This window comes from Leuciscus leuciscus (genome assembly GCF_965113295.1).
Source record: "Leuciscus leuciscus genome assembly, chromosome: 4".
NCBI classification, from domain to species: Eukaryota; Metazoa; Chordata; class Actinopteri; order Cypriniformes; family Leuciscidae; genus Leuciscus; species Leuciscus leuciscus.
Genome location: NC_138728.1, coordinates 42514030 through 42540669, shown reverse-complemented (window position 1 = coordinate 42540669; position 26640 = coordinate 42514030). Strand labels below are relative to the sequence as shown.

Here is a 26640-nt window from a genome sequence, read left to right as displayed (position 1 = left end):
TCTGGCCAGCCCTGCAAACCCACGGCAAACTGCCTCCAGGTCTTCTGGGGTGTTGGGGAACCAAATGACCTGGTGGCGGATGGCCACCACCTCCTCAGCGACCCGGTGGACAGTGGAACGAGGTATATCAAATGCTCTGGAGACGACCCTGTATGATGTACCACACGCCAGCCAGAAAAGAAATACCAGGGTCTCTATTGTGGAACCCCATCCGTGTTGCCGGTCACTTCTCAACAGGTCCAACAGCACTCTCAGGGCCTCTCTGCTCAGCCGAAAATCAGGTCGTGTGTCCATGTCATTAAAAAACCTGTCCAGCACTGGCACTCTCAGGTTTATCCTGCAGTACAGGGCTCAGGTCTGATTTAGGGAAACAAACAAAAGAGAAATTGTTTAGAATTGTGACAAAGTAATTGTTGGAAGATATAGTGATACTTAAACTACTTTTAGTAAGTATTAGTGGCACATTGGGGAAATTTTTGTTATATTTAAAACCTTACTTATGTACAAGTGTTATCTTGCACACTTGTATTTAATTTACTTAAGATATGAAGAGTAAAAGTACAGTTATGTATTCTGGATAAAAAACCTCCTTGTCACGGTTTTTAGATATGTTGTTGCATTCATATTACTGCTTGGCTATGTGTATATTGCATTTTAATTCTGAATATGTTGAAGGTTGATATATTTAAAGTAATTTACTGTTGAGTAGTTTACTATACAACAATGCATCATATTGTAAAATACCATGGTTTTGTAGTGTTACTGTCCTGTGAGAGAGAAAAAAAACCCTCATTACTTCACATTTGTATGTGAATACTTAACGAATGTACTTGCTTACGTCATCCACAGGTTATTTTGAAAATGAAACAAGCACAATTTTAGTCCAAAGACACTAGAGACAAAATTGTACACCTCCACAAGGCTGGAAAGGGCTACGGGGAAATTGCCAAGCAGCTTGGTGAAAAAAGGTCCACTGTTGGAGCAATCATTAGAAAATGGAAGAAGCTAAACATGACTGTCAATCTCCCTCGGACTGGGGCTCCATGCAAGATCTCACCTCGTGGGGTCTCAATGATCCTAAGAAAGATGAGAAATCAGCCCAGAACTACACGGGAGGAGCTGGTCAATGACCTGAAAAGACCTGGGACCACCGTTTCCAAGGTTACTGTTGGTAATACACTAAGACGTCATGGTTTGAAATCATGCATGGCACGGAAGGTTCCCCTGCTTAAACCAGCACACGTCAAGGCCCGTCTTAAGTTTGCCAATGACCATTTGGATGATCCAGAGGAGTCATGGGAGAAAGTCATGTGGTCAGATGAGACCAAAATAGAACTTTTTGGTCATAATTCCACTAAACGTGTTTGGAGGAAGAAGAATGATGAGTACCATCCCAAGAACACCATCCCTACTGTGAAGCATGGGGGTGGTAGCATCATGCTTTGGGGGTGTTTTTCTGCACATGGGACAGGGCGACTGCACTGTATTAAGGAGAGGATGACCGGGGCCATGTATTGCGAGATTTTGGGGAACAACCTCCTTCCCTCAGTTAGAGCATTGAAGATGGGTCGAGGCTGGGTCTTCCAACATAACAATGACCCGAAGCACACAGCCAGGATAACCAAGGAGTGGCTCTGTAAGAAGCATATCAAGGTTCTGGCGTGGCCAAGCCAGTCTCCAGACCTAAACCCAATAGAGAATCTTTGGAGGGAGCTCAAACTCCGTGTTTCTCAGTGACAGCCCAGAAACCTGACTGATCTAGAGAAGATCTGTGTGGAGGAGTGGGCCAAAATCCCTCCTGCAGTGTGTGCAAACCTGGTGAAAAACTACAGGAAACGTTTGACCTCTGTAATTGCAAACAAAGGCTACTGTACCAAATATTAACATTGATTTTCTCAGGTGTTCAAATACTTATTTGCAGCTGTATCATACAAATAAATAGTTAAAAAATCATACATTGTGATTTCTGATTTTTTTTTTTAGATTATGTCTCTCACAGTGGACATGCACCTACGATGACAATTTCAGACCCCTCCATGATTTCTAAGTGGGAGAACTTGCAAAATAGCAGGGTGTTCAAATACTTATTTTCCTCACTGTATATATATAGGCCTATATGATCCGAAGTAACTAGTAACTCGTTACTTGAGTAGTTTTTTCATTGGATACTTTTTTACTCTACTCAAGTAACTATTAAGATTATTACTTTTACTTTGAGTAAATATTTCTATAAGTACTTGTACTTTTACTTGAGTACAGTTTTTGGATACTCTACCCACCTCTGGTCAAACTGAACCAGAAGTACATTATGTGCCAATAGCCGCGTTTCCATTACCCTTCAAATTGCTCAAATTGAAATTGCGAATTGAAAATACGCTCAATGGAAACACGTCAATTTCACAAAAACTCCCATTTATCGCAAAAAAGTTTTTGCGCTCGCATGAGGAGGTTTTTCAGGCAATTCGAAAAAGGAATATTTCGCAAAACTGCAATGGAAACAGTTTCTGCGCATTTACAGTCACCTGACTTAGAAGGCGTGGTGTGTTTGGACAGAATACGAGACAGAGTTCTTGAGAAGAAAGAATGACAGAAATACTGGATCTCAAGACCTCAGAGCAGAAATGAGCAATATTAACTAACTGCAGAACCGCAGAACCATACGTCATAGCAGTGTGAGGATGACAGCGCCAGCCTAACAGTCTGATGCCGGAAGTGGGCGGGGTAAAAGCATCTAAGGGGTGGAGATGGGTAGGTTTAGGGGTGGGTTTAGGGATCAGGGGTGGAGATGGGTAGGTTTAGGGGTGGGTTTAGGGGTCAGGGGGTGGAGATGGGTAGGTTTAGGTATGGTATATGTAAGGTGGATGTATGGTATGCGGTTCCGGCCTCAGACTGTTAGGCGCTGTCGTCCTCACACTGCTATGATGTATGGTTCTGCAGTGAGACCTATCTCGAAATGAGTGAGAAAAACCCAGAAACACCTCATATGTGCCGGGAAAGGGTCTTTCCTTGCCATTAATGCTTGGATAACACGCCTACGTTTCCTTTTATTAATAATAACGTCTAGTGCGGTACATGGCTGTGATAACTTACCAACATCTGTTGTCATGATTTTTGGAATGACTTATCGCGAAAAAAAAAAAAAAAAAAAGATGTTTTAGTCGCATAACATCGGTTAATGGAAACGCCGTCATTTCGCAATAGTTTTTTGTCGATATTTAGAAGAAAAAAAAAGAAAAAAAAAAAGAAAAAGTTTTGCGCAAATCTTTAATGGAAATGCGCCTAATGTGACTTTGCATATTCTTTGTTTTTAAATATGGAAGTGTTATAAAGGTTTATACAGTAGGTAGTCAACCAGAATGCCTATTACCTCGGCATTAGCCGCCGTGGCAAAAATTAGTTTTTTTTGTCGCATTTCAAAGCCGTTCGCAAAATGACCACCAGGTGCCGCAAAGGGACATTTTAAAATGTAAGTGAGGCTAAATGTCAATTAACAGTAAGGATGAAATACTACAACTATGATAATTTCCAAATAAGCCTACAACAAACATGAAAAATACAAACAAGAGCTATTGACATTTGCTGTACAATAATGAAACAAACAAAGATTTGGTGGAGTTGAAACTGCATGTTATAAAGTGATAATTCTATTATTAAACAAACCAAGAAAATTTGTTTAATGTTGTTTAAACAAACAATCATATGCAGGATATAGTATACTTATAGACTTTTATTTGAACAAACAGTGACCTATTATATATCTGTTTTATTTTAAAAAAAAAACAAAAAAAAAAACAGCACAAGGTCTTGTGAAAAAATATTATTTCAACAGGAATGAGACTGATTGAATATGTAAAAAAAAAAACGTAATGAATAGAACAAACTTTTAGAAACAAAAGATAATACAGCTTTTTTAAATAGGCTTAATTAGGCTGCAACAGAATTGGTTACATTTAACGAAAGCAAAACGTTACATTATTAATTCAAAGAGATTTGAAAAGTGTCATACAAAGCAACTGTTCATTTACACAGCAGTTTGCTGTTACTAAATCTGCGATTAAACCTTCTTAGTTGATGAACTGAAATGAGTCCAAACATGAATGTCGACTGTATTGCTTGAGATTGTGGTTGCAGAATATATTAACTTACACCACCTCTGTCACAATACAAAGTCATGTGTGTTTTTAAAAAAACATTTGGAGCAAAATAATCGAGAATCGTGAATTTAACTATTCATAATAATAATAATAATAATAATTTGTTACATTTATATAGCGCTTTTTCTGAGACCTCAAAGTGCTTTACATAGATGGGGGAATCTCCTCAACCACCACCAATGTGCAGCATCCACTTGGATGATGCGACGGCAGCCATATTGCGCCAGAACGCCCACCACACACCAGCTTATTGATGGAGAGGAGACAGTGATGAAGCCAATCAGTATATATGGGGATGATTCATGCAGTTACATCGTGCAGCCGTACCCGTCGAGTGCACTACATTCGTAATACTTTTATTATCAATGCACTTTTTTGCAAGAATTATCTGTCTGATATTGTCAGGCGAAACCCTTCCCCTTTGTCTTGGAGCTTGGAGTTGCTGGACAGTTTTTTGTGGTGGTGAATGGGGAAGATCTGGAACAGTCAACTCCCCTCAAGGCTGTGGATGTTTGTGTAGCGTTGCAGTGCGAGTGTAAGAGGATAGAGAAAGGTTTACCACACTTTTGACAGAAATGGCAATATATGATCGACTACGCCACCCCGGAAAACCAGGGGAGCTAATAGCCCTAAGGGCACACAGGTTCATAGAAGTAGAAAAGTTTATTTTGTTCATCAATGTTGAATAATAAATAGCTAGAAACTTCAAAGTTAAAAACTCACATTGGCATTATAATAAATGAACACCATCAATAAGCATCTACTCATACACACAGTAAATAACAAACTCAATTTAAAGAAAACAATTTAGCCAAGAGCAGAGGTATCTGGAGGCCAGCTGCCAAATTGAAAAGCAAACCCCCCCAACTAATCCATTTTCAACAACAGACAGAGAAATAGCTTTTTCAGCTGCACTGATGAAATCTGACAGTGGAAATTATATCAGTCCTTTCACCACTGAATTCACACTAACCTACAGGAACGTCTTCACAAACATAGGGAACGCCTACAACCCAATTACAGGTAATGATCAATGAAATGAGTCATAAAACTCAGTTTATAATAATGAAAACCCTTCTGCTCCATTCAGACCTCTCTGCAGTTGTGTAATGTGTATTAGAGAATTAGGGGTTGTTTACACGACACCAGTTTCAATTAAACACGTAAAAAATTGTATGTGATTCAGGTTTATGCGCTTTGGGCGTTCATTGGGGGACTTTCAACGTTTGAAATTGGGCTTCAAAGTGCAAGTTTTTTTAAACAATACCGTTATCGTCTCTGTGTAAACAACAAAAACGTGAATTTGTGAAAACTGTTTACTTGATCAGTCTAAAGGTGCTTCTTTACAAAGTGACGTTGCCACCTACTGGCCAGGCAGCAGAATACAGCGTTTAAAGTAGTTTCCACGAATCCGTGTTAATGGGGATTGTTTTGACAACGTCTGTACGCGAAAAATGCAAAGAAAAAACTTGTCCATATTTAGGACATTGTTGTCATGTAAACAGCCTGAAATAATCTGCCATCTTTTGAAACTATTACATAGTGTGCTTGATAATTAAACAATCATACAGGAAACAGCTGATTCTGTATCTCTTGTTATTTGATTTAGGTGTTTTCACAGCCCCGCTGAAAGGAGCGTACATGTTCAGAATCTCTGTTTATGGTCATGGCCCAACTATAGCAGCTGCATTCATTTTTAAGAATGGAGAGCGCATGGTTGTAGCCTATGCTTATCAGCCTCAGAATGACTTAAACTCCTCGAATGGAGTTGTGTTGATCCTGGAGGTTGGAGATGTTGTCTATGTGAGACTTTGGTCTGGCAAGAGGATATATTATGGCCAGTATAACACCAACTCTTTCAGTGGTTTCCTACTGTTTCCCTTATGAGAACAGGAGCTTTGCAGAATGTGAATCCAATAATTCAGAACCTTCAGCGTTTAAGATGAAAATCATGAAGAGTCAGTAACATATGAATCTGTATTAATGAGGTATAATGTGTGTGTTTGAAATTTGCAATAGATTACTGTTCACTCTAAAAAATGCTGGGTAAAAAAAGGATATATATATATATATATATATATATATATATATATAATAGTACTGTTTATAGATTAAATTAAAGTTTTTAATCCAGGAAATTAATAATCATAAATACATTCTTCATGTTGGTATGGTATGTTAAAAGATAAAATGGCAGTTTAAAGGTGAACTAAGTAACTTTTTTACCTTAACTGAACAGCTTCGGAGTAATTGGAATGGTTATATTACTTATTTCGGGTTGAATGGTGGTCGTTTCGCACCCCCGTGGTGCCCGTGAGCGGAAAATCCGCACGAGTCGCCGGCCACCGCGTCAGGAAGTCTCGCGTGATATCAGGTCTCGCGATGTAAACAATTGCTTTACGGCCAAAAGAAATCTGCTAAAATGCTGTCATTATTGCGCTCCCTCACGCTGTCCGAACCCGAATGAAGAAGACGTTTTAAAGAATGTCCCATCTGCTTTGATGTCGTTGATCTGCTAGCCTCTGGTGTCTGAGAATCACCAACGACTTTTTACAACAGTGTTGTCAAATATGTATTCCGAAGCTGTGGGGGGAGCTCTAGAGAGAAACCTGCGAGCAAAAAGCGAGAATACAGCGAAGAAATCCCGAAGCTACTAAGCCCCGCTTTAATAGGCATTCTGGTTGACTACCTACTGTATAAACCTTTATAACACTTCCATATTTAAAAACAAAGAATATGCAAAGTCACATTGGCACATTATGTACTTTCTTCTGCTTCAGTTTGACAGAATACTTATAGATTCATGACATTAACTACATGTGCAAGGAACATGCATGCACGTCATTCAATTTATGATGAAGGTTTCAAGAGCATCGATTCGGTCCTCTGAAAACTCAGCCTTCTCTAATCTGTCCATGACAGAGCAGCTGAACAGAACCAAGCACTGACTGATCCAAACACCACTTGCTGGCTTATTCAAATCTTCCATCAAGTGATTCTGTGAAATATTACAGAGAACAAGGGAGATACAACTGTAATAAACAGCACGCACAAGAAAAGCACTGTAAAGGTGTAAATTGCGTTTCAACCAAAAAAAAAAAGGTTTGCAACATTTACTGTTGTTTTGTACTGTACTCAGAGCCGGATTAACGCAAAGGCAAACTAGGCACGTGCCTAGGGCCCGATTGGCGGGATGGGGCCCAGACAGAGGGACAAAAAAAAAAAAAAAAAAAATACAAATGTCCTATCTACAATTTATTTCAATATTTATTTATTAACTAAAAATAGTGACGATGTTTATCTTAACCATAGACTGTTACATTACTGCAGTTAAACCAATTAATGTGTCCGTTACAAAGCGGGTGTCGGCTTCTGAAAGTATGTGTAACGAACGCATCCATCAGGTGCTGCGAGGCAAAAGCACACAAAGAGGCACAGCTCATAATGCAGGTGTGTGAGTTGTCGTCATCTATTTTGGAGTGATTTCAATGTATTCTAAATATAAACTTGTACTGTAGATCAGCGTCATTTCTGGAAAAATCATTCACCGCTTTATTACGAGTTTAAAAGAGCGCGAGCGTCATTAATGTTACGTGCCCAGACGCGACGCTTTGAATTTGTGCGTACAATGAATAACATCGCGTCGGGAGCTGACTAGTAAAAAAGCTACAAAATTAAAAGACAAGACGTTTGTATTCTAAGTTAAAAAGCCAACACACTACAACATTTTTAAATGTTTCAAATAAAGGATCTCATATCTATGGGTCTATCTTCTAAATTCTGCTGCTGATTAGATTATACCCTGACATTACGCCAATAATATCAGTTTATATATTTTTTTCTGCTCAGTAGCGATCGTGTCTTTCTCTTCCACTTGATTTGTAGCATATTTAAGGTAGCAATGCAAATTCAATATGAAGCACTTATGCTCATCTACTGAAGTGGGATTCTGGACCTGTGAATAAATTGAATAAAACAGCAAAATAACAACAACAACAACAACAACAATAACATCTTCATTAAACAAAAAAGAGATTACCTTAGATAAAGTTTGATTAATATGTACATACAGTACCGGTAAAAGTCTGGACCTATTACTATTTTTAATGTTTTTGAAAGAAGTTTATTATTATGCTCTACAAGCCTGCATTTATTTGATCAAAAATACAGAAAAAAACAGGAATATTCAGAAGGATGTGTTAAATATATAAAAAGTGATAGTGAAGACTTTTTTAAAACAACTTTTTAATAATTAAAAATCCTGAAAAAAAGTATCACAGGTTATAAAATAAATATTAAGCACCATTTCTAACATTTGATAATAAATCAGAATATTATAAATTTTTCTGAAGGATCACGTGACACTAAATTCAGCTTTGCATCACAGAAATATAAAGTATAGTAAAATAGAAAACCATTATTTAAAATTTTAATAATATTTCACTATATTATTTTTCTGTATTTTTGATCAAATAAATCCAGGCTTGATGAGCATAAGAGACTTCTTTCAAAAACATTAAAAATAGTAAAATGTCCAAACTTATGTACTGTGTAAGTAAAAATATACTGCTTTTAAAATTAAATGTTGTATAAATAAAAAGGTTAGGAATCATATTTGTTTCAAGTGTTTTTTTTATTGGGGGTGGGGGGCCTCCAACATGAATTTTGCCTAGGGCCTCCTAATGTCTAGAACCGGCCCTGACTGTACTGTAAGTGTAATTCATGAATTGTGAAACTGCAGCATCATCATCATCAAGTCATTATATAGTTGTCTTCTCAGCACAAATTGTTTCAGAGCAGTACTTTCTAATGTTTATTTGACGAAATATGTATGAATGTGTTTGTGCCCCTATTAGTCAACTACAATTACAGTAAAATAGTGTAATGCACCTACCGTGGAAAACAACTGCTTTTTAAATGACTTTCCCAGTGTTTATTTATTTATTTATTACAAAACGTTTCACAAGACGTATTTTGCTAATAAAAATGTTTTCACCCAAAAAATAAATAAAAAACAGGTACGGTAAACCATACAGTGGTTTCAACATGTAAGTCATAGTAAGACAGTATAGGCCTATATAAGACAGTTATATACCATTCTATCAAATAGTTTAGTTTATGTATTTAAGACAGTGAGTGGTTTCATGGTTGGCTAGTTAGGCTATATTGTTAATGTTAGGCCTAATACAAAGAGTGATCTGTGCAAGTAACTTAGACAAACATAATTTCGTATATCATAGATTCAAATTTGTATAAATTAACGTACAACATTATCATATATTGATATATATACTCACAGCAATTATTTGTTGAACGACATTGAGAGCTGTTCTCAGGAGAGCAGGTGTCGATTGCTAGTGACGTCACTTGCAGAGGAAGCGCAGGTGACTGAGTCTGAGCGCTCAAGTCTGCAACCAGACGTTATTGGAGATATTGTGTACTTCAACTGACAATTTTATGATAAAGTAGCCTACATTTATTTTTATAAAATATAACTACTTTGCCCATTTAACCACCGCAGAAATTTAGGCTATTCAATGTAGACTGATTTAATTAAATTTTAGAAGTAAAAATACATTTATAAAATATATTTGAAAGAGTATTTTTTATTTGGATTTATTATATGAAATAGGCTAAAAATGGCTGGGTCGTCTCGGAGAGAAAGGCGGGTTCTTCCATGTTTTGACCACAAGATGTTGTTAGTGTCTAATGTGTTGATTACATTAGTAATGATACTTATGATACAGTTGAGGGGAAAGTTGTTTATTCTTAAAGCTTTAATTCAGTATCATTACCATAATCCAATTTTTATTAAAATATGGGTAAAATATTTGTCAAATATAAATACAGAACATTATTTTAAATTAATATGGTATATTTAAGTATTGTTTTTCTTAAGGTATGACTGTAGCCCATAGTACATTAAAATAGTGTATGTCTAGAAAAGATCAGTAGTCTATAATGTGTTAAAAAGTCAACACGAGATAAGAGTTGTATAAAAATAAGTTTATTAGAAAATAATTAACAATACAAATAGAGTAACAATAATAATGTAAATGTAATGCATAGTAATTACATTGAAACAAAGAACAAAAACTACTGAGAATTATGCTATTTTAAATACAACAACAGAAAAGAACTTGAAGTAGCCTATTTATAGGCAACATAGATATTTTAGTTGTCAACTTTATTTTTAATGTGAACGTTATTTGGCCCAATTTGAAATTGTACAAGTTAACATTTGTTTACTAGTAGAACATTGTAGGAGCCATTTGTACATTCAGCTTTTATGGATAGGTTAATATTGCTATTTCTGTCCCAACTTTAAATTCTACTATTGGGCCACACAGTTAAGGACTATCATCTTTTACTTTTCAAGCAAAAACAATCCACATTGGGTCGAAATGGAGTCTCATGATTTAAAATTATCTCTCCCATTATTCATGTATTCTGATAGGGCAAAAAACCTACGGAAACAAACTAGAAATCCAATACTCAAAAATATGATCAAAGTCTGGTATGATGTAAGTAAATTGTTCAAAGAACCAAACATTTTGTCACAATTTAGCCCAATATGGGGCAATCAGCTCTTTATACCAGGAAGGGCAGATGCAACTTTCAAATGATGGGCGTCTGTAGGACTTAAAACAATTAATGACCTTTATCCATCAGAGTCTGATATTTTTATGTCCTTTGAAGAGTTACAATCCAAATTTAAGCTTGATAAAAAACACTATTTTAAATACCTTCAGTTGAGAAGTTTTGTGAAAGCAAATCATAGTAATCTAAGTAAACCTCCCCTTACATCGCTGGAAAAGTTGTTGGTTAAAAATAAATTGAGAAAAGGCATTATTTCATTATTTTTATAATCTGTTGTTCTCCACTGTAGCAGAGAATTCGAGGGATAAACTTATGTCATGGAATGTGGATCTGTCATTATCGCTTGGAGAGCAGGAGTGGGAAAGGGCTTGTGTTAAAACTCATACCATGTCTATAAATAGCCGTCTTAGAATGCTACAATATAAATGGCTCATGCGCATATATATTACACCTGTACAACTCAATAAATATAATAATAGTGCCATCTGAAATTTTCTTCTAGAATGATCATTTTTCTAAAGCTTGTATATTTAAGGTAAGTAATTTCACTTAAATGACAATAGGTAATTTTCATTGCCATTTAAAGGTGCTCTAAGCGATGTCACACGTTTTTAGGCCAAAACATTTTTTGTCACATACAGCAAACATCTCCTCACTATCCGCTAGCTGCCTGTCCCCTGAACACATGAATGCGGTCTCTGTAGACATTCTCTCCAACATGTATCGAGCAACTTCTGTATTGTCCATACAATGATCGCAGCGAACTCTTGATGGTAAGCCAAAATTAGCCACACCCTCATGAAAAAGTTCCAAGACACTTGATGTTCTGTTGTTGTTCACACAGTGTAAGTAGATTATGGTTTGACTTAAACCATCCATGAAAAACCATCCTCAGTCTGAAAAGCTTGTGGTTTCCATTGTATGCCTGTTAAAAAAATGATAATTAGTCTGCAAGTCCAAGGTGAATCCAAATCTTTAAAGTTTAAAGAAATAATTGGAATTAGGTTATTTGCAGGTATAAACAAATTATCAGGCTATTTGCAATTAAATTTGTTTTAAAGTAGCTTACCCATCACAAAAATTGATTGCAAATAACCTGATATTTCATGATGGAGAATATGCATGCATCACAGTGATTTACATTTTGGTGTTGCTCAAAACATTGAAGATTATGAGTTGAGTACATTAACTTGTACCACATGTGAAAATTGTTCAATGTTCAATGAAAATGTACTCGTTGTTCCAAACCTGTATGAATTTCTTTTTTCTGTTGATTACAAAAGAAGATATTGGGGACCAAACAGTTTGAGTGGGGGAAAAAAGAGGTCAATGGAAACCGTCACCTGTTTGGTTACCAACATTATTACTCTACTGGTGCGATTGTTGTTGATGCGACAAGGAAAACCACAAGCCGACTGTAGCCATCAATCGATCCATGAAACACAATCCACCACCTTTGAAAGCAAAATATTTTTTTTAATTACCAGGCAGGTAATCCTCTAGTTTAACACAAATATGAAGTAAGATTACATAACTGATAATGTCATCAAAATGGAAATCCCTGAAAACAATGTGTGAGGTGTTGGAAGTGGTATAAACCTTTTGGATTTTCTAACTTGGCTATGCAATGCAATACTCTGATACAATATCTTACTAAGAGACTATATAATATGGATTACGAATATTACGTGTAGTATTTGTCTTCCTTAATAATGTATGGCTCCAACACAATTACCAGTCTAAACAACTGTTTATGATGGTTGGATAAATAAAATATCATAAATATGAATTTAATCAATTGTAGTGTGACTTAATCATACCCTTATGAGCTACCTTACGAACCATCTAGGTGCCATAGAGAGTTTAGGAGTTTATGTATACTATGCGCTATGTTCTACGCTGTAGTCTTTGTGGCGTAGCTCTCAAAACAGCTGTGTCTGGATTGGTTCGAAGCGTACTGGCCCTCCTCCTTGGCACAAGACAAGTGCTCCTGCTGAGCTTAACTGAGCCCTCACAGATTCAGGCCCAAGTAGATCATTTTGACCAACAGCATCGATGACCATGCTGTCAAGCTCCTGATTCGTAATCCTTGCATAGTGTCTTGAAGAGTTGAGATAAAAAAATCTGTTTAAAAGGAAGGTTTGGACGAAGTAGTTACTTTAAATCGGTAACCATTTAGTTTCATCCCATTTTTTATATTTTAACACATATTTTTCAAAATCTAAAATCAAAACCCTACTCCCCGCGCAGTTTCCATGTTTCATTAACAGTTATTGTTAATATTGTGTATTCACCATGGTAACTGTCGTTTCCATATTAACCCCAAAATGCCACTTTATTTTTCTTTGTGTTATTTTTTATATTTTTAAATGACTGTAGTGGCTCATACCAACATTGTATTAACAAAAACTAGTTTGGGACTGCTATTTAATAGCTTTAGCATAGGCCTAATGTTTATTAATTAGTAGGCTACTAGTCTTTACTATTAGTCAAATTCTTACAATTTATGTTAAGTAAAGGGGGACAGTACTTGTGTGTGTGTTTGCCTATATATATATATATATATATATATATATATATATATGTGTGTGTGTGTGTGTGTGTGTGTGTGTGTGTGTGTGTGTATGTATGCATATATATAGGCAAATTATAACATGTTTAACCAAAATTTGTTTATATATATTCAATGTAAACTTTTATAATCATAATTGATCAATCACAATTCCAATTCCAAGGGAATAATCGGCAATTATGATTTTTGTCATAATCATGCAGCCCTAAGGTGAAGAAACCTGTTTATTATTTATTCATTTGATTTTGCAACTGTTCACTGAAATAGCCGGTTTCAATGAAACTACTTGTGACGTCATATTTGGCTTTGACTTTGATTGAACATTTGTTCTCAGATTGCGGAAAAAATATTGGGGTATATATTGTATATTGATATTCAGCCTAAATATATTGGGATATGACTTTTGGTCCATATCGCCCAGCCCTAACTTAAGGTCAGCTGTCGTCGCACCACCTCAGCAGCAAACCAGTGCCACCAGCACCACCACGGCAGCGATAGCCAGACAGCAGACCTTACCGTCACAAACATCAGCCCTCAGGACTGAGGTTCTCTGGTGCCTGAACATCGCAGCCAACCATCATTCATATAATTCAAATGAGGGCATTGGGGAATTGTTCGAAAACATGTTCACTGACTCAGATATAGCCAAAGGTTTTGCGTGTGGCAAGGATAAAACTAATATGTATGATGGGTGTCACACTTATACCTTATAGTAAGTAGTAAGTGGTGCTTTGCATACCCCTCCCACACCCCCAAAAAAAGGGCTGCTGCTTGATGTCGTGTTGGTAGTAAAAAATATTGTGGAGGTGGTAAAAAAGGTAGTAAAAGGTAGTAAATTCATCTCTATGATTCCTGCATATACCCTGTATCCGGCACAGATGCCCATGTGTCCATAGTTTCCTGACAACACTGGTTGTGATTAAAACATGAGACAATTGGACTTCACCTATTCACACTAAATTATGTTTTATTAACTAAGTTCGGGAGGAGCACGTTCAGATAATTAAACCTAATTAAACACATGTGAACCACATTCAGACAAACCTAATTAGACACGAGTGGACCACACACTCTGTTAATCAACCCAATCAACGAGGTAAGAGGTGTATATATATACTGCAAATTTACCTCCGCTCGTTGACAGTTTAACAGCATCCCTCCACCCCATCTCCTCACTTCTAGTCCTAAATACTCTTACAACAACGGGGGAGTACTTTGGGTTCGGGCAAAATTTCCGAGCTCGGAGCCCTCCCCCGGACAGCACGCCAAATACGCATAATCTTTATTCCGTTTAATTGATGTAAGGGTGAACTTGTGAATGTGTTAATTTGGAAATTATCGGTAAGAAGTCATGAGTTCTGTTTTAACCCCTGTGCTCACATAAACATTTACAGTAATTTGATGGCATGCACAAATATGTAATATGTGTTAGACACTGCTGAACCTGGCCTTTGTCGCCATCTCACAATGGATCGTGACGCATCAAGGATTTCAGCAATTTGCCTTAAGGTAAATCCAGACCCCACAAGAAGTTCTAGTTGTGGCCTGGTTATATGACAGGATGGGGGACCATTACCATCATGAATCAATGGTACTTGATACCCATTTTCTATAAGGTTGTAGCATCTGGACGAAATCACGATGACTTCAGAAAGTTTTAACCTATTGGACTCATTCATGTAAATCACAGGCCTAGCGCCGATGAGTCTGGATCAAATTACCCCATTGTCACTTTAGTGGCATGGCAGAGGCTAAACAGAAACACCTCCAGACTCCTTCGTGAGGTTCAAAAAGATCTTAATCAGTTCAACTCCCCTCCCACGGCAGGCACGAAGGCCCGGTATACAGATGGTGGACAACCAAAATGCCTATTACCGCCGCGCCAGCTGCCGCGGCGAAATCACCGCGGCGAAAATAAACCAGCCGCATTTCAAAGTCGTTCCCGAAATGACCGCCAGGTGGCGCAAAGGGACATTGTGCAAAACAGCAGCAATTGCCGTATTTTAAAATGTAAGTGGGTTAAATATAAAACCCTAAGCCTAATAGGCATATTTTTCATATATATAAATAGGCCTATTAGGCTACAACAGAATAGAACCAAAGATAGAATAAATTTTAGAACTGAAAAAAATAGAATCAAAAGTTAAAAATAGAGACGATATTAGAAGCAATGACGCGGAATATTTTTACTATTCTATTGAGGAATTAGATAAATGAAGAGCTCTCGTGAGCGATACAATTGCATAGTAATTTATAGTGATTTCAAAAGCAGTCCTTAAAAAAAAAAATACATGGAGTAGTGTGGCATAATTTTTGAGAGATTACTCGGAACGCGTTTTAGTTAAGATCCTGGTTTCAATGCCCTTAATGTATATGCTAGGCTACTGCTTTAAAAAAATGTCACAACGCGTTTTGAGATTGTTTTGAATTAAACATTGAAGTTTAAAATGTAGTGTTTTGGCACACCAGGCCGAGTGGCGTTACGTATTGTTCAAAAATCAGGTTTTATTCTGGCATGTTGAATTGGCGTTAGAATTTTGTTTTAGATTTATTAGATTTAGATTTTAGATTTCGTTAGATTTTTTTTTCTCATAACAGCTAAAATAACTAATATATGCCTTGTCTTAATATGACCTACTTAATATAGGCAATAGGCATATAATAGCCTATATAATAAATTAGCAAAACTTGGCCACTAAATATTTAATTTTCAATTATTTTAATTATCACAATTAAAGTTTTAATTTTATTAAATTGAACAAGCGCAACAATCAGCATTTAATCAAATATTCTAAAAGATGTATTATTAATAATAATGTTATTTCAACATAATATTTCGTTTTTTCCACATAATGTGTGCGTGCAACAAGCAAGATGTGTATTTGTAAATCCGGTGATGCGTGCATTGATTTTTATCAATAAACTAGTGTTTTCTGACAGTGTCGACTGCAAAGATGAAGTTGACGATCGCCATATTTGTAGTGAACGCACCTAAAGAGAAATGCACATAAAGACATAATCAGAGAGTAGCCTTTTTCTTTTCGTTTTGAATTATTTCGTTTGAAGACATTTCAAGCTTTGTGTATTTGATGTATTTATCATGTCTGTGTGAGGCATACGCTGAGTTTCGTTAAGTTAGGAGGATGAGATACGCTCCAGCTGACGTGCAATGCAAGTGACCGCGCGGGCGCCTCCATGATTAGTGTCTGTTATATTTGCTTCTCTTACTTATTTAAATCCAGGCAATTGGTTGATGAAAAATTGATTAAAATTAAGATACAATTTATAGAAAACGAAATTCACTTTAAAGAAAGGTTTTCTACTAAACAAAACTTAATGAAGTGGTCAAAATCATGTCTGACCCACTCCATATCTATCTCTCGATATAATGCATCCTATCTTACTCGTGCTGTTCACTTTTCATATATTCAACATAGATGGAAAAAAAAAACATTATAATATTTTAACAAATATGATGCTAAATGAGATTATTTAATGGCTACAACAGTATAGTAGGCCTTTAGACTTTTTTTTTTTAGAATAGAATTTTCCTGTGCACTTGCATATTAGTGTCAGCTGGGAAGGAAATATAGAGACCAGACCTCTTGGAACTTTAATTGAATATAGCGTTGGTAAAGCGTACTGAAATTACATCCCTACAAATTTATTAGGCCCTACTGAAAATAAATGTATCGAATTTAAGCAAAGTAGCCTAAATGTTAAGACTGTAAGCCCTTTGCTTTTTTACGTAGCCTATAAAGGACTCTTATAGCCGACTTTGTGTTAATTTAATTTGTAGAGGATTTTTTTAACTCAAACATTAACACTGAAATAAATGAAACTAAATGATTGTAAAATTTTTGGCACACCACGACGAGTGGCGCTATGCATTGTTCTAAAGCCAGGTTTTATTCTGGCATGTTGAATTAGTGTTCGACAAACGCGGCGGCGCGTTCATTTGAATGAAGAGCGTTTGAGCGAACACACACACTGGAACTTTAGGCCATGTCGCAACGAGCGAATGGTGGCCGAGTGGTTGAACTTACGTTACGATCATTTAGATGACACGGGTTCGAATCCCGAAATAACTTGGACTACTGATATTTTTATATTAGCCTATTTATGCATTTTATAGTCTATTGTTGATGCAGAGAGATTTGTCTAGTTCTAAAACATAGTTTTTTTGCTTATAGCCTATTTACAAAATAAAATCACCATGCATTTCCATTTTACACTAAGGAACAAATATTATACAATGACTTTACTTCTGTAGCCTATAATAATTCCAATCGTAATTTCAAAAGCAGTTCTGTTAAAAAAAAAAAAAAATATATATATAGGCATATATATATATAAGAATACTGGTTCTGATTTTATTGTTTGTCGTTTAAACGTCATATATATATATATATATATGACGTTTAAACGACAAACAATAAAATCAGAACCAGTATTCTGTTGCGTTCATGGTTTCAGTGGCAGTAATGCATCCACGGTTTTTCAAAATGTCACAAAGCGTTTTGAGATTGTTTTGAATGAAATATTGAAGTTTATAATTAAGTGTTTTGGCACACCACGACAAGTGGCAAACTCTTTGTTTTGTTTTGCAAACTCAGCTAGCCTGTGGGGGGTTTGGAGAAGGCAATAGTTGCTTTATCGTGGGGGTGCAGGACAGAGGTGTTAATGTTCCGTCTTTCATATGGAGAGTGTCGGAGCCAGCCTGATGAGCAGGCAAAGGCAAAATTCTTCTAAGGATTAATTAATCTCAAAATCTCCAAAAGTCCATAGCCTATGTACAGTAGGCCCTATATCTTATTAAATTATATATTGTAGTTTTATTGATTGTATTTAAAGGTTTTCCACACACAATTTCTATTTAGCAGACACAGAGCTCTTTAATTCGCGACCCACCTCGTTTTATTGTAAGGTGAATTCAGCAAGGCATGCTTTATCTTTGAAGGAACAAAAGCTATTTGTTACAGTTTTTTCTTTCGTGATTTGTGTGGATGACACACAGCGACATATACAGTATATCAGCTGTATGGTGTTTTTTACGCTGAAATGCTTAATTTCGAGAAAGACCCGCCGCGCGCAGTGAGGGAGACCAAACTTACTAAAAAAATATCCAGCGCGAGAGAGGCAAAGAAAAACGCCTGTTCTTAATTTATGTTGCTTTGAACTTTTTTCGTTTTGTACCGTTTTAATTTTTTTATTTAGCTGCAATTTCTTTGACAATAGAATATCGATGCAACCCTGTTTAAATAAATAAACTGTCCCGACACTTTATTCATACCTTGAAATGTGCGATGGGTTTTCAAACTTAATTAATTTTCTTTTTCTTTTACATTTTCATTGTTTATTTTTTAATTGAAAGTAATACTGTATTGAAAGTATTTTTCTGATTTGTTCGATCTGTTTTGAAAAATGTCTTCCGTTGCTATGGCCGGGTATCACTGTCAGTCATCTCAATCTCGTGAATGATTCACACACACAAAAAAAATAATTTAGCAGATTAAAGACGAGCTTCATCATCTTCATTTTCTGGTGCAATCGGCTGACAGTCTTCCTTCATCAGATGTGTCGTCTTTGCAGCGGCACAACTGGAATGTTGCAAATTTATGTTGTAATGTACAATTGATAATTAAACAAGATGATTGACTTTAATAAACAGATGCATATTTAAGCATCAAGAACGGAAAAACATAAACACTGTCGGCTACACTGAGATTCGATCTCAGATCGTTTGAAGCTCCGAGCGGCTATTGTTAAAGCATTGACCACAGAGCTATCGTCTGAATAGCCGAGGTCTACTACTGTTTGTTCGGGATTTGAACCGATTTGAATTCGGCCACGAATTTGTTTTGTTTTATTTTGTTTTAAATGTATTTTTACATATTTTGCTTTCGTTAATGTTAACCAATTCTGTTGTAGCATAATAGGCCTATATTTTTTCCCTAAAAGGTTGTTTTATTCTCTGCTTTGTTTGTTTATATTTTTACATATTCAATCAGTCTCATTTTTGTTCAAATAATGAAAAAAGTTTTTTTTTTTTTTTTTTTTTTTTTACAAGATCTTGCGCCATTTTTCTTTTCTTTTTTTTCAAATTTTTTTTTTAAATAAACAGATAGGAAACTTACCTTTTAAAATGCCGCAGTTGCTGCTGTTTTGCCCTGTCACTTGCGCCACCCGGTATAGCCTAGTCATTTCGGGAACGACTTTGAAATTCGACTGGTTTATTTTTGCGGCGGCAGTAATAGGCATTGTGGTTGATTATTTATTCAATAATTCAATTGATAATCATAACAACATGTAAGCCTATTTAATTCTGAATATAACAAAGAATGCTTAAACCGACTAACATCGGTTAGTAACTGCAAGTCCTGAAAATGTTTTAATTTTACGTAAGTAAATGACAAGTAACCTATTGACATAGCCTTTCTAAATTATAGAAAAACTGGGCACACAATCTTAACGTGTGTCTACTTTGTTTAAATTTAATGAATTTGAATTCGTTTAACCACAATATTTATCTTGAATTTATCTGTGGCCTCAGCTCAGATTACTGCTGCGGCAGATTACGTCATAAAGAGAATAAACTGACACTTTTCAAAGTCTGTGATTACAGCGCCACTCAGCGGTAAAAGGCAGCAAATACACATCCCAATTTTGCCGCCGCGGGAACGGCGGCGGTAAAAGTCTCATTCTGGTTGTCCACCATCTGTAGATGGACATCTGAGAGTCGCACCAATATACATACACAAACATTCTTTCCATTTAACTCATATTATAAGTTATTCAAAAATGTATATGATATATTCCTGTGTGTATGTATGTTTCCCACCTCATATTAGCCTAGTTATGACTGTCTAGTTGTGTTAGTTGAACTCTAAGTGCTTATATTCAAGTGTAAGAATGTATGTCTACTTTTGTATCTTCCAGCCATATCTATCTTGGTACTGAATTAAACCTCTCGGTTTGCCTTAGCTAGTAGGTTATGATAAAATGTATTATACTATATTTGCCATCCTTTGGAGTAAAAGAACTGAAAGAACGCTTCAAACTCACGGACACAGCGAGGATCATCACCAAAGATCCATGCAAGTATTATTTCTGTTGATATTTAGATGCGTTTAAGATTGTTTGCCCCTGCTTTAAGGTGATTTGATTCTTTGCTGGCTCTCAAAGGTTAACTGTTTGTGATATATTTGCCATTCTGTGATCTGCTTTTTCTTCCTTTCTTTACGTTTCGTTATTCTGTTTATATGTATTTGTGGCGAGCAGGACAAGGCCAAGGGCCGTGGGAGAGCGGTGGCGTTCTTCTTCCTTCCGACTATTTAAGCCAGGCACACACACACCTCCTCGTGAACTATAGTTTGACCCGGCTGTCATTCTGAGCGTTCTATTCCAGTGACTGTCTTCTTGTGTATGAACCGTATTTGTATTACTGACTATTGTTTCTTGTTCCCTGCCTGTGACTCTATCGTTTGCCTTCCCTGATCCTTTTTCCAGTTATTTCCTCGATTATCGTGCTGTATGACTATTGTGCATCTAACATAATACATAATCTGGTAAATGATAAATAAAACTCTTAAAAATGTCTGGAAATTGCCACCACAAAATCAGTTATTTTGATCGATAAGCATGATATCATGATAATAGCAAGCATTGCTGGGGAAATATTCATGAAGATATGAGGAAAAGAAAATGCCACAATGTCTCTTTATTGTCTTATTTATTTATGTATGTAGGGTGAAGAGATACAGATCAAGGAGCAGCAACAAACTATACTTAAAAATATGTCATTTACCATTATTAGATTTACTGCTTTAACAAAACACTTTTGAGTCACGTGATATTCATGGGTCCTGTCTGTGTCAGTGCTGAAACTCTTTATACAAACTTACATGTATTGTATAGACAGACTTTTATACAGTAATCTATTGCAAATTTCAAACACACATTAGTCCTAATTAATATTGCTTAATCATGTTAATGATTCTTCATGATTTTCATCTTAAATCATACGCTGAGGGTTCAGAATTATTGGAATCACATTCTGCAAAGCTCCTGTTCTCTTAAGGGAAACAGTAGGAAACCACTGAAAGAGTTGCGGTTACTCTGGTCCTCAAATATCCTCGAGCCAGACAAAAGTCTCACATAGACAACATCTCCAACCTCCAGGATCAACACAACTCCATTCGAGGAGTTTAAGTCATACTGGGGCAGATAAGCATGTGCTATAACCATACGCTCTCCATTCTTATAAATGTCTGCAGTTGCTACAGTTGGGCCCTGACCAAATACAGAGACTCTGAACATGTACGCTCCTTTCAGTGGGGCTGTGAAAATACCTAAATCAAATAACAAGAGATACAGAATCAGCTGTTTCCTGTATGATTGCTTTATTACCAAACACAGTGTGTAATAGTTTTGAAAGATGGCAGATCATTTAATTCTCTAATACACATTACACAACTGCAGAGAGGTCTGAATGGAGCAGAAGGGTTTTCTTTACTATAAACTGAGTTTTATGACTCATTTCATTGATCATTACCTGTAACTGGGTTGTAGGCGTTCCCTATGTTTGTGATGACGTTCCTGTAGGTTAGTGTGATTTCAGTGGTAAAAGGACCAATATATCCACCGCCAGATTTCATCAGTCCGGCAGAAAAAGCAATCTCTCTGTCTGTTATTGAAAAACATAAGCAATATTGTGATATATTACTCTATTACACTGAGAATGTATACACTGAATTTAACATCATTCAAGCACACTTTCACCTCTATTTTCCTTTCTCAACTCCACTTGACCCAGAGTAAGATTTGAGATTTCTGTGAAGAAATAATGATTCTGGTAAATGACATTTGATAGATAACACAATTTACACAGTATATACTCAATTTTACACTAACATTTACACTATGCAATGTATTTCATTGGTGTTTTACTTTGAGGATCATTGATAAAAGAGTGAATGTTTTGGTGAGGTACCGTCATTTTTCTTGTTCATCTCTTCCCTCAGTTGTGTCTCTAAAGCTCTGATGTTCACTTTCTGCTCTGTAACGGTGGCGGTCAGTTCTCTGATGTTCACTTTCTGCTCTGTAACGGTGGCGGTCAGTTCTCTGATGTTCACTTTCTGCTCTGTAACGGTGGCGGTCAGTTCTCTGTTGATGGTTTTCTGCTCTGTATCGGTGGCGGTCAGTTCTCTGATGTTCACTTTCTGCTCTGTAACGGTGGTGGTCAGTTCTCTCAGCGCTGCATGGATGTCAGTGAAGAACAGATGGTAGTTTTGTTGGCTGTCAGTTGAAGCTTCATCTCTCAAAGTGTCTGTTTGAGGTGGATTCTGTCTTCCGTCCTCAGATCTGAGCTGTTGACTGATCTCATTCTCACTGAGTCCTCCATCTACCTGATGCTGTACGACACACACAAAGGTTTCCAACAGCAGCAGTAAACATACTAAACCCTTCATTCTTCACTGATGTTTGTTTCCAGCTCTTGCTCTGTCATCCTCACAGCCTCTCATGTTGTTTTTATAGTGCCTGATTTACTGTCTTTTGTACTTTATCTATATTGCTTCAGAAAAACAAGTAGTTCAAGTTAATTGTTAATTACAATCAAAGGGATGTTCTGAGTTCAGTGGATGTTTATCTCTGAGTCAAAGTTATTTTCATATTTCACAAATGTTGTGACTAAAGTTCAAGATCAGCGGTCGGCGTCCTTATGGGACGCAGAGGGATAATCACAGAAGCACACACCTCTGGTCATATCAATTGTCATGAATGGTTAAAATCCAGTGGTGGAAAGAGTACTAAATAATTGTACTTAAGTAAAAGTATTGCTACTTAAGTAATAATTTACTTGAGTACAAGTAGAAGTACTGAAAAATAATATGACTCAAGTAAGAGTAAATAAGTAGTTTGCTTAAAAACTACTCAAGTAACTACATTACAAAGTACTTTAGTATAATTTTTCTATTTTTACCCAAAATGGGGAGATGATAGCGATATGGAGCGCTAAACACTCTCATGTCAATTCTGTTTCATTCATACTGGAAGCCCAGTACACACTGATTCATCCCTCGCGCAGAAAGTCCACAAGTGAGATTCATAGAATGATTCACTTATGGCGTTTCAGGAAATGCCAATATGGATATAATAACATGCAAATAGAGACATTTGACTGAAGAAACATGAAGACAAACACATGATAGCAATATCTTAGGTATTTTCATAAGAATGATGTATGTCTTTAAAGGGATAGTTAGGACCAAAAAAGGAAAATTAGCCCCTGATTTATTCACCCTTAAGCCATCCTAGGTGTATATGACATTCTTCTTTCAGATGAATACAATCAGAGTTATATTAAAAAATGTCCTGGCTCTTCCAAGCTTTATAATGGCAGTGAATGGCTAGAGAAAATTTGAAGCCCAAAAAAGTGCACCCATCCATGATAAAAGTGCTCCACTTTTACTCCAGGGGGTTAATAAAGGCCTTCTGAAGTGAAGCCATGTGTTTGTGTAAGGAAAATACCCATATTTATAACTTTATAATCGAAAATAACTAGCTTCAGCCAGACGACCGACCATACGCATCGATTTACGGTGGAAGACTAACCCCTGACACGACGCATAATGTATATATATATTATAGAAGAGGAGCTTCAGTTTGTTGCACAGCTCTATTTGTTTAAACCACGAGAGGCGTCTAACCTTACGATACTCCTACATTCTACATCATACATGTGTCACAGGTTACTCTTGTGGTGCAAGTCAATTTGCTTAGTATGCGTACGATCGTCTGGCGGAAGCTAGTTATTTTAGATTATAAAGTTATAAATATGGGTATTTTTCAAAAACCCATGGCTTCGCTTCCGAAGGCCTTTATTAACCCACTGGAGCAATGTGTTTTTTTTTTGTTTGTTTTTTTCATGAATGGATGCACTTTTTTGGGTTTAAATTTTTTTCCAGCCATTCACTGCCATTACAAAACTTGGAGGAGCCAGAACATTTAATTATGTGTGAGTAAATCATGGGCTAATTTTCATTTTTGGGTGAATTAACCCATTAATGCAATGCTAATCAACATAGCCTGTATTATAGAATTTAATAAAATAATATATTCTCACACATGAAACCACAGAAGTAATTTTGATTTTGAAGCCAAACATGATATTAAACTCATAAATTGTAGTTTTTGACGGTATGCTAAGTAAATATACTAGCTTTCCCTGTTGTCAAGAGAAAATGTTTTATTACTAATCTTTAAAAGTAAGTCCAGGTAAGATCATTTGAATGTTTTTATTTGAATAATTTCATATTTGAAAGCAAAGAAGGTTAAGTGAAAGGTCCAATAAAAAAAAGAGAGATGTAGTATGAATAAAAAAGTGCTAGTTAAAAAAAAATAAAAATTAAGTGGGGTATGGTTAACGTTAAATTAAATGCTCTTTTTTTCGTTCTACCGAAAATGTGCTGGGAACCTACTATTGCTTTTACATGCATCTGATTGACAGACAAATCATGCAATCTTATTTCACTGTTGTTGAGGATTTTTCAACTTTGTACAAAGTTTGTTTCGTACATTCAGTTTAATTGTATTGTTAAAGAGGGCGAGCTTTACATTTCAGTTGAACTGTGTTAATGTTTTCAAGACACTTACATTGTTCTTGCTCCGTCCAAGCAATAACGGTGTCCATGTTATGAGCCGAGTTTTTTTATTTACTTAAACTGCTCAATGCTCTGGTATTATCAATGGGATGACCCATTTCAGGAGTTACCACAATTACATTTTAAAATAAGAATATGAGCATAGCTCACTTATATTCAATAAAATATTGAAACATTAGCAATACGGATTCTAAACACGAGCGCCAGTGATTGAATGTCAAAGCGCGGTTTGAACGCCCCGCCCCCCAGCTGAACTGGAAGTTTTGATTGGTTTTGCACCCGAGTCAGACCTGTCTGTTATTGGCTGAAGCGCTTCAGAACAGTCTGTTATTGGCTGAAGCGCAGGGCTGAGGGCTCAGCCTCCACCGCACGCAGTCGTTTGAAAAGTGTGTGTGAAATGTAAGCTCGCTCTGTTGCTCCGTCAGCACCTTTGTCAAAGTACTCTGTACTTTTGGTGAAAAATAAATGTAGCGAAGTTGAATACTTTCTTTTAATTCTACTCAAGTAAAAGTAAAAGTACCACAATTTAATTATACTCAAGAAAGTAGAAAAAAAAAAAAATCAAAAATTCTACTCAAGTACTGTAACGAAAGTATTTGTAATTAGTTACTTTCCACCACTGTTAAAATCTCACACTTTAATAGTATTTATTAGCACCTAACATAATAAAACAGGCTCTGTGAGGAATGATTACCTCAAAATGTACATCCAAGTTTGAGTGACTTTATTTAATGCTAGTGATTATCCTGACCTCTGATATATCTGACCTCTGATATAGATGATCACATGGGCGAGGCTAGCACCCCTAAAACTTGGAGTAAGAAATATTGTTATTCAAAAATTTTTGTTCGTCTTTGACAAGGTTAAATAATGTCCAAAACATACTCCGTAGTTTGTGGTTTAAAATGTATGTGTTAAGGATGAAAATGAAAACATCCCCGCTTAGCATATGGTGTCATCCTCTTCTCTTCTTCTCCTCTGTACCTACACCGCTCAGCACGACCGTCATCCAGCGCGAAACGCACGCAGAGTGAGAACCATAGGCGTCACTAGGCCCTTTTTAAACTTCTGCCTAGCCCCCCTAAACATTTGTGATTAAGTGTAGGCACATAGACTGTAAAAAATATGGACAAAGCATCTGTGACGTCACCCATAGACTTTCTGAAGAACTGTTTTGAGGCTGTTTATGGGGGGTATGGGCGGCGCCATCTTGGAAAATCTTGGGAAATCCTAACGGCCACCCACCTTGTGTGAGACTGAGCCGGTGTGATCAGAGCTCTGGGTGTGATGAGTCCGGGCCAGAGAATTTCTCTCTATGGCTCTGGTCCGGGCTAACGTGAGCTGTTTTTGTGTTATGTGGTAGCTTTATGTAGAATGCTAAATCCCGCTGCTATAATCTCAAGTTGCGTCAATAAGAGAGGAGAAAGACCGCGAAATTTAAAAATACTACTGTTATTGTGTCACGAAATGTAGTTGTTTTAATCTCAAATATGTTGTTTATTTATACAGATAGCGCCTATTTAAAATTTTGATCTGACGTTTTCAGAGTTGTGAGATCCAAGCGATCACCGGGCGCTCAGCGCTCATGTATCCCTCCTGGAACAGCCTTACCTCGGCTAGTGCTGCTGACGTTTGCCGCTGGTTGATGTCT

General features: G+C 36.5%; 2 protein-coding genes across 2 annotated transcripts in view; one reads left to right on the top strand and one right to left on the bottom strand.

Annotated features, from left to right (window-relative positions):
* The window catches only part of LOC309496092 (uncharacterized protein), a 112607-nt gene extending 106527 nt beyond the window's left edge, over positions 1–6080 (top strand). The window contains exon 4 of the mRNA XM_082166063.1: positions 5764–6080. Within this exon, the coding sequence (XP_082022189.1) occupies positions 5764–6041 (278 nt within the window). The 3' untranslated portion in view covers positions 6042–6080. The remainder of the gene's footprint in view (positions 1–5763) is intronic.
* Positions 1–22812, bottom strand: part of LOC309497266 (uncharacterized protein) — a gene marked incomplete at its 3' end in the record, with an annotated part of 158398 nt that extends 135586 nt beyond the window's left edge. Inside the window, exon 1 of the mRNA XM_082167494.1 lies at positions 22319–22812. Coding sequence (XP_082023620.1) covers positions 22319–22796 — 478 coding nt within the window. The 5' untranslated portion in view covers positions 22797–22812. The remainder of the gene's footprint in view (positions 1–22318) is intronic.
* Positions 22813–26640: the final 3828 nt, after the last annotated feature.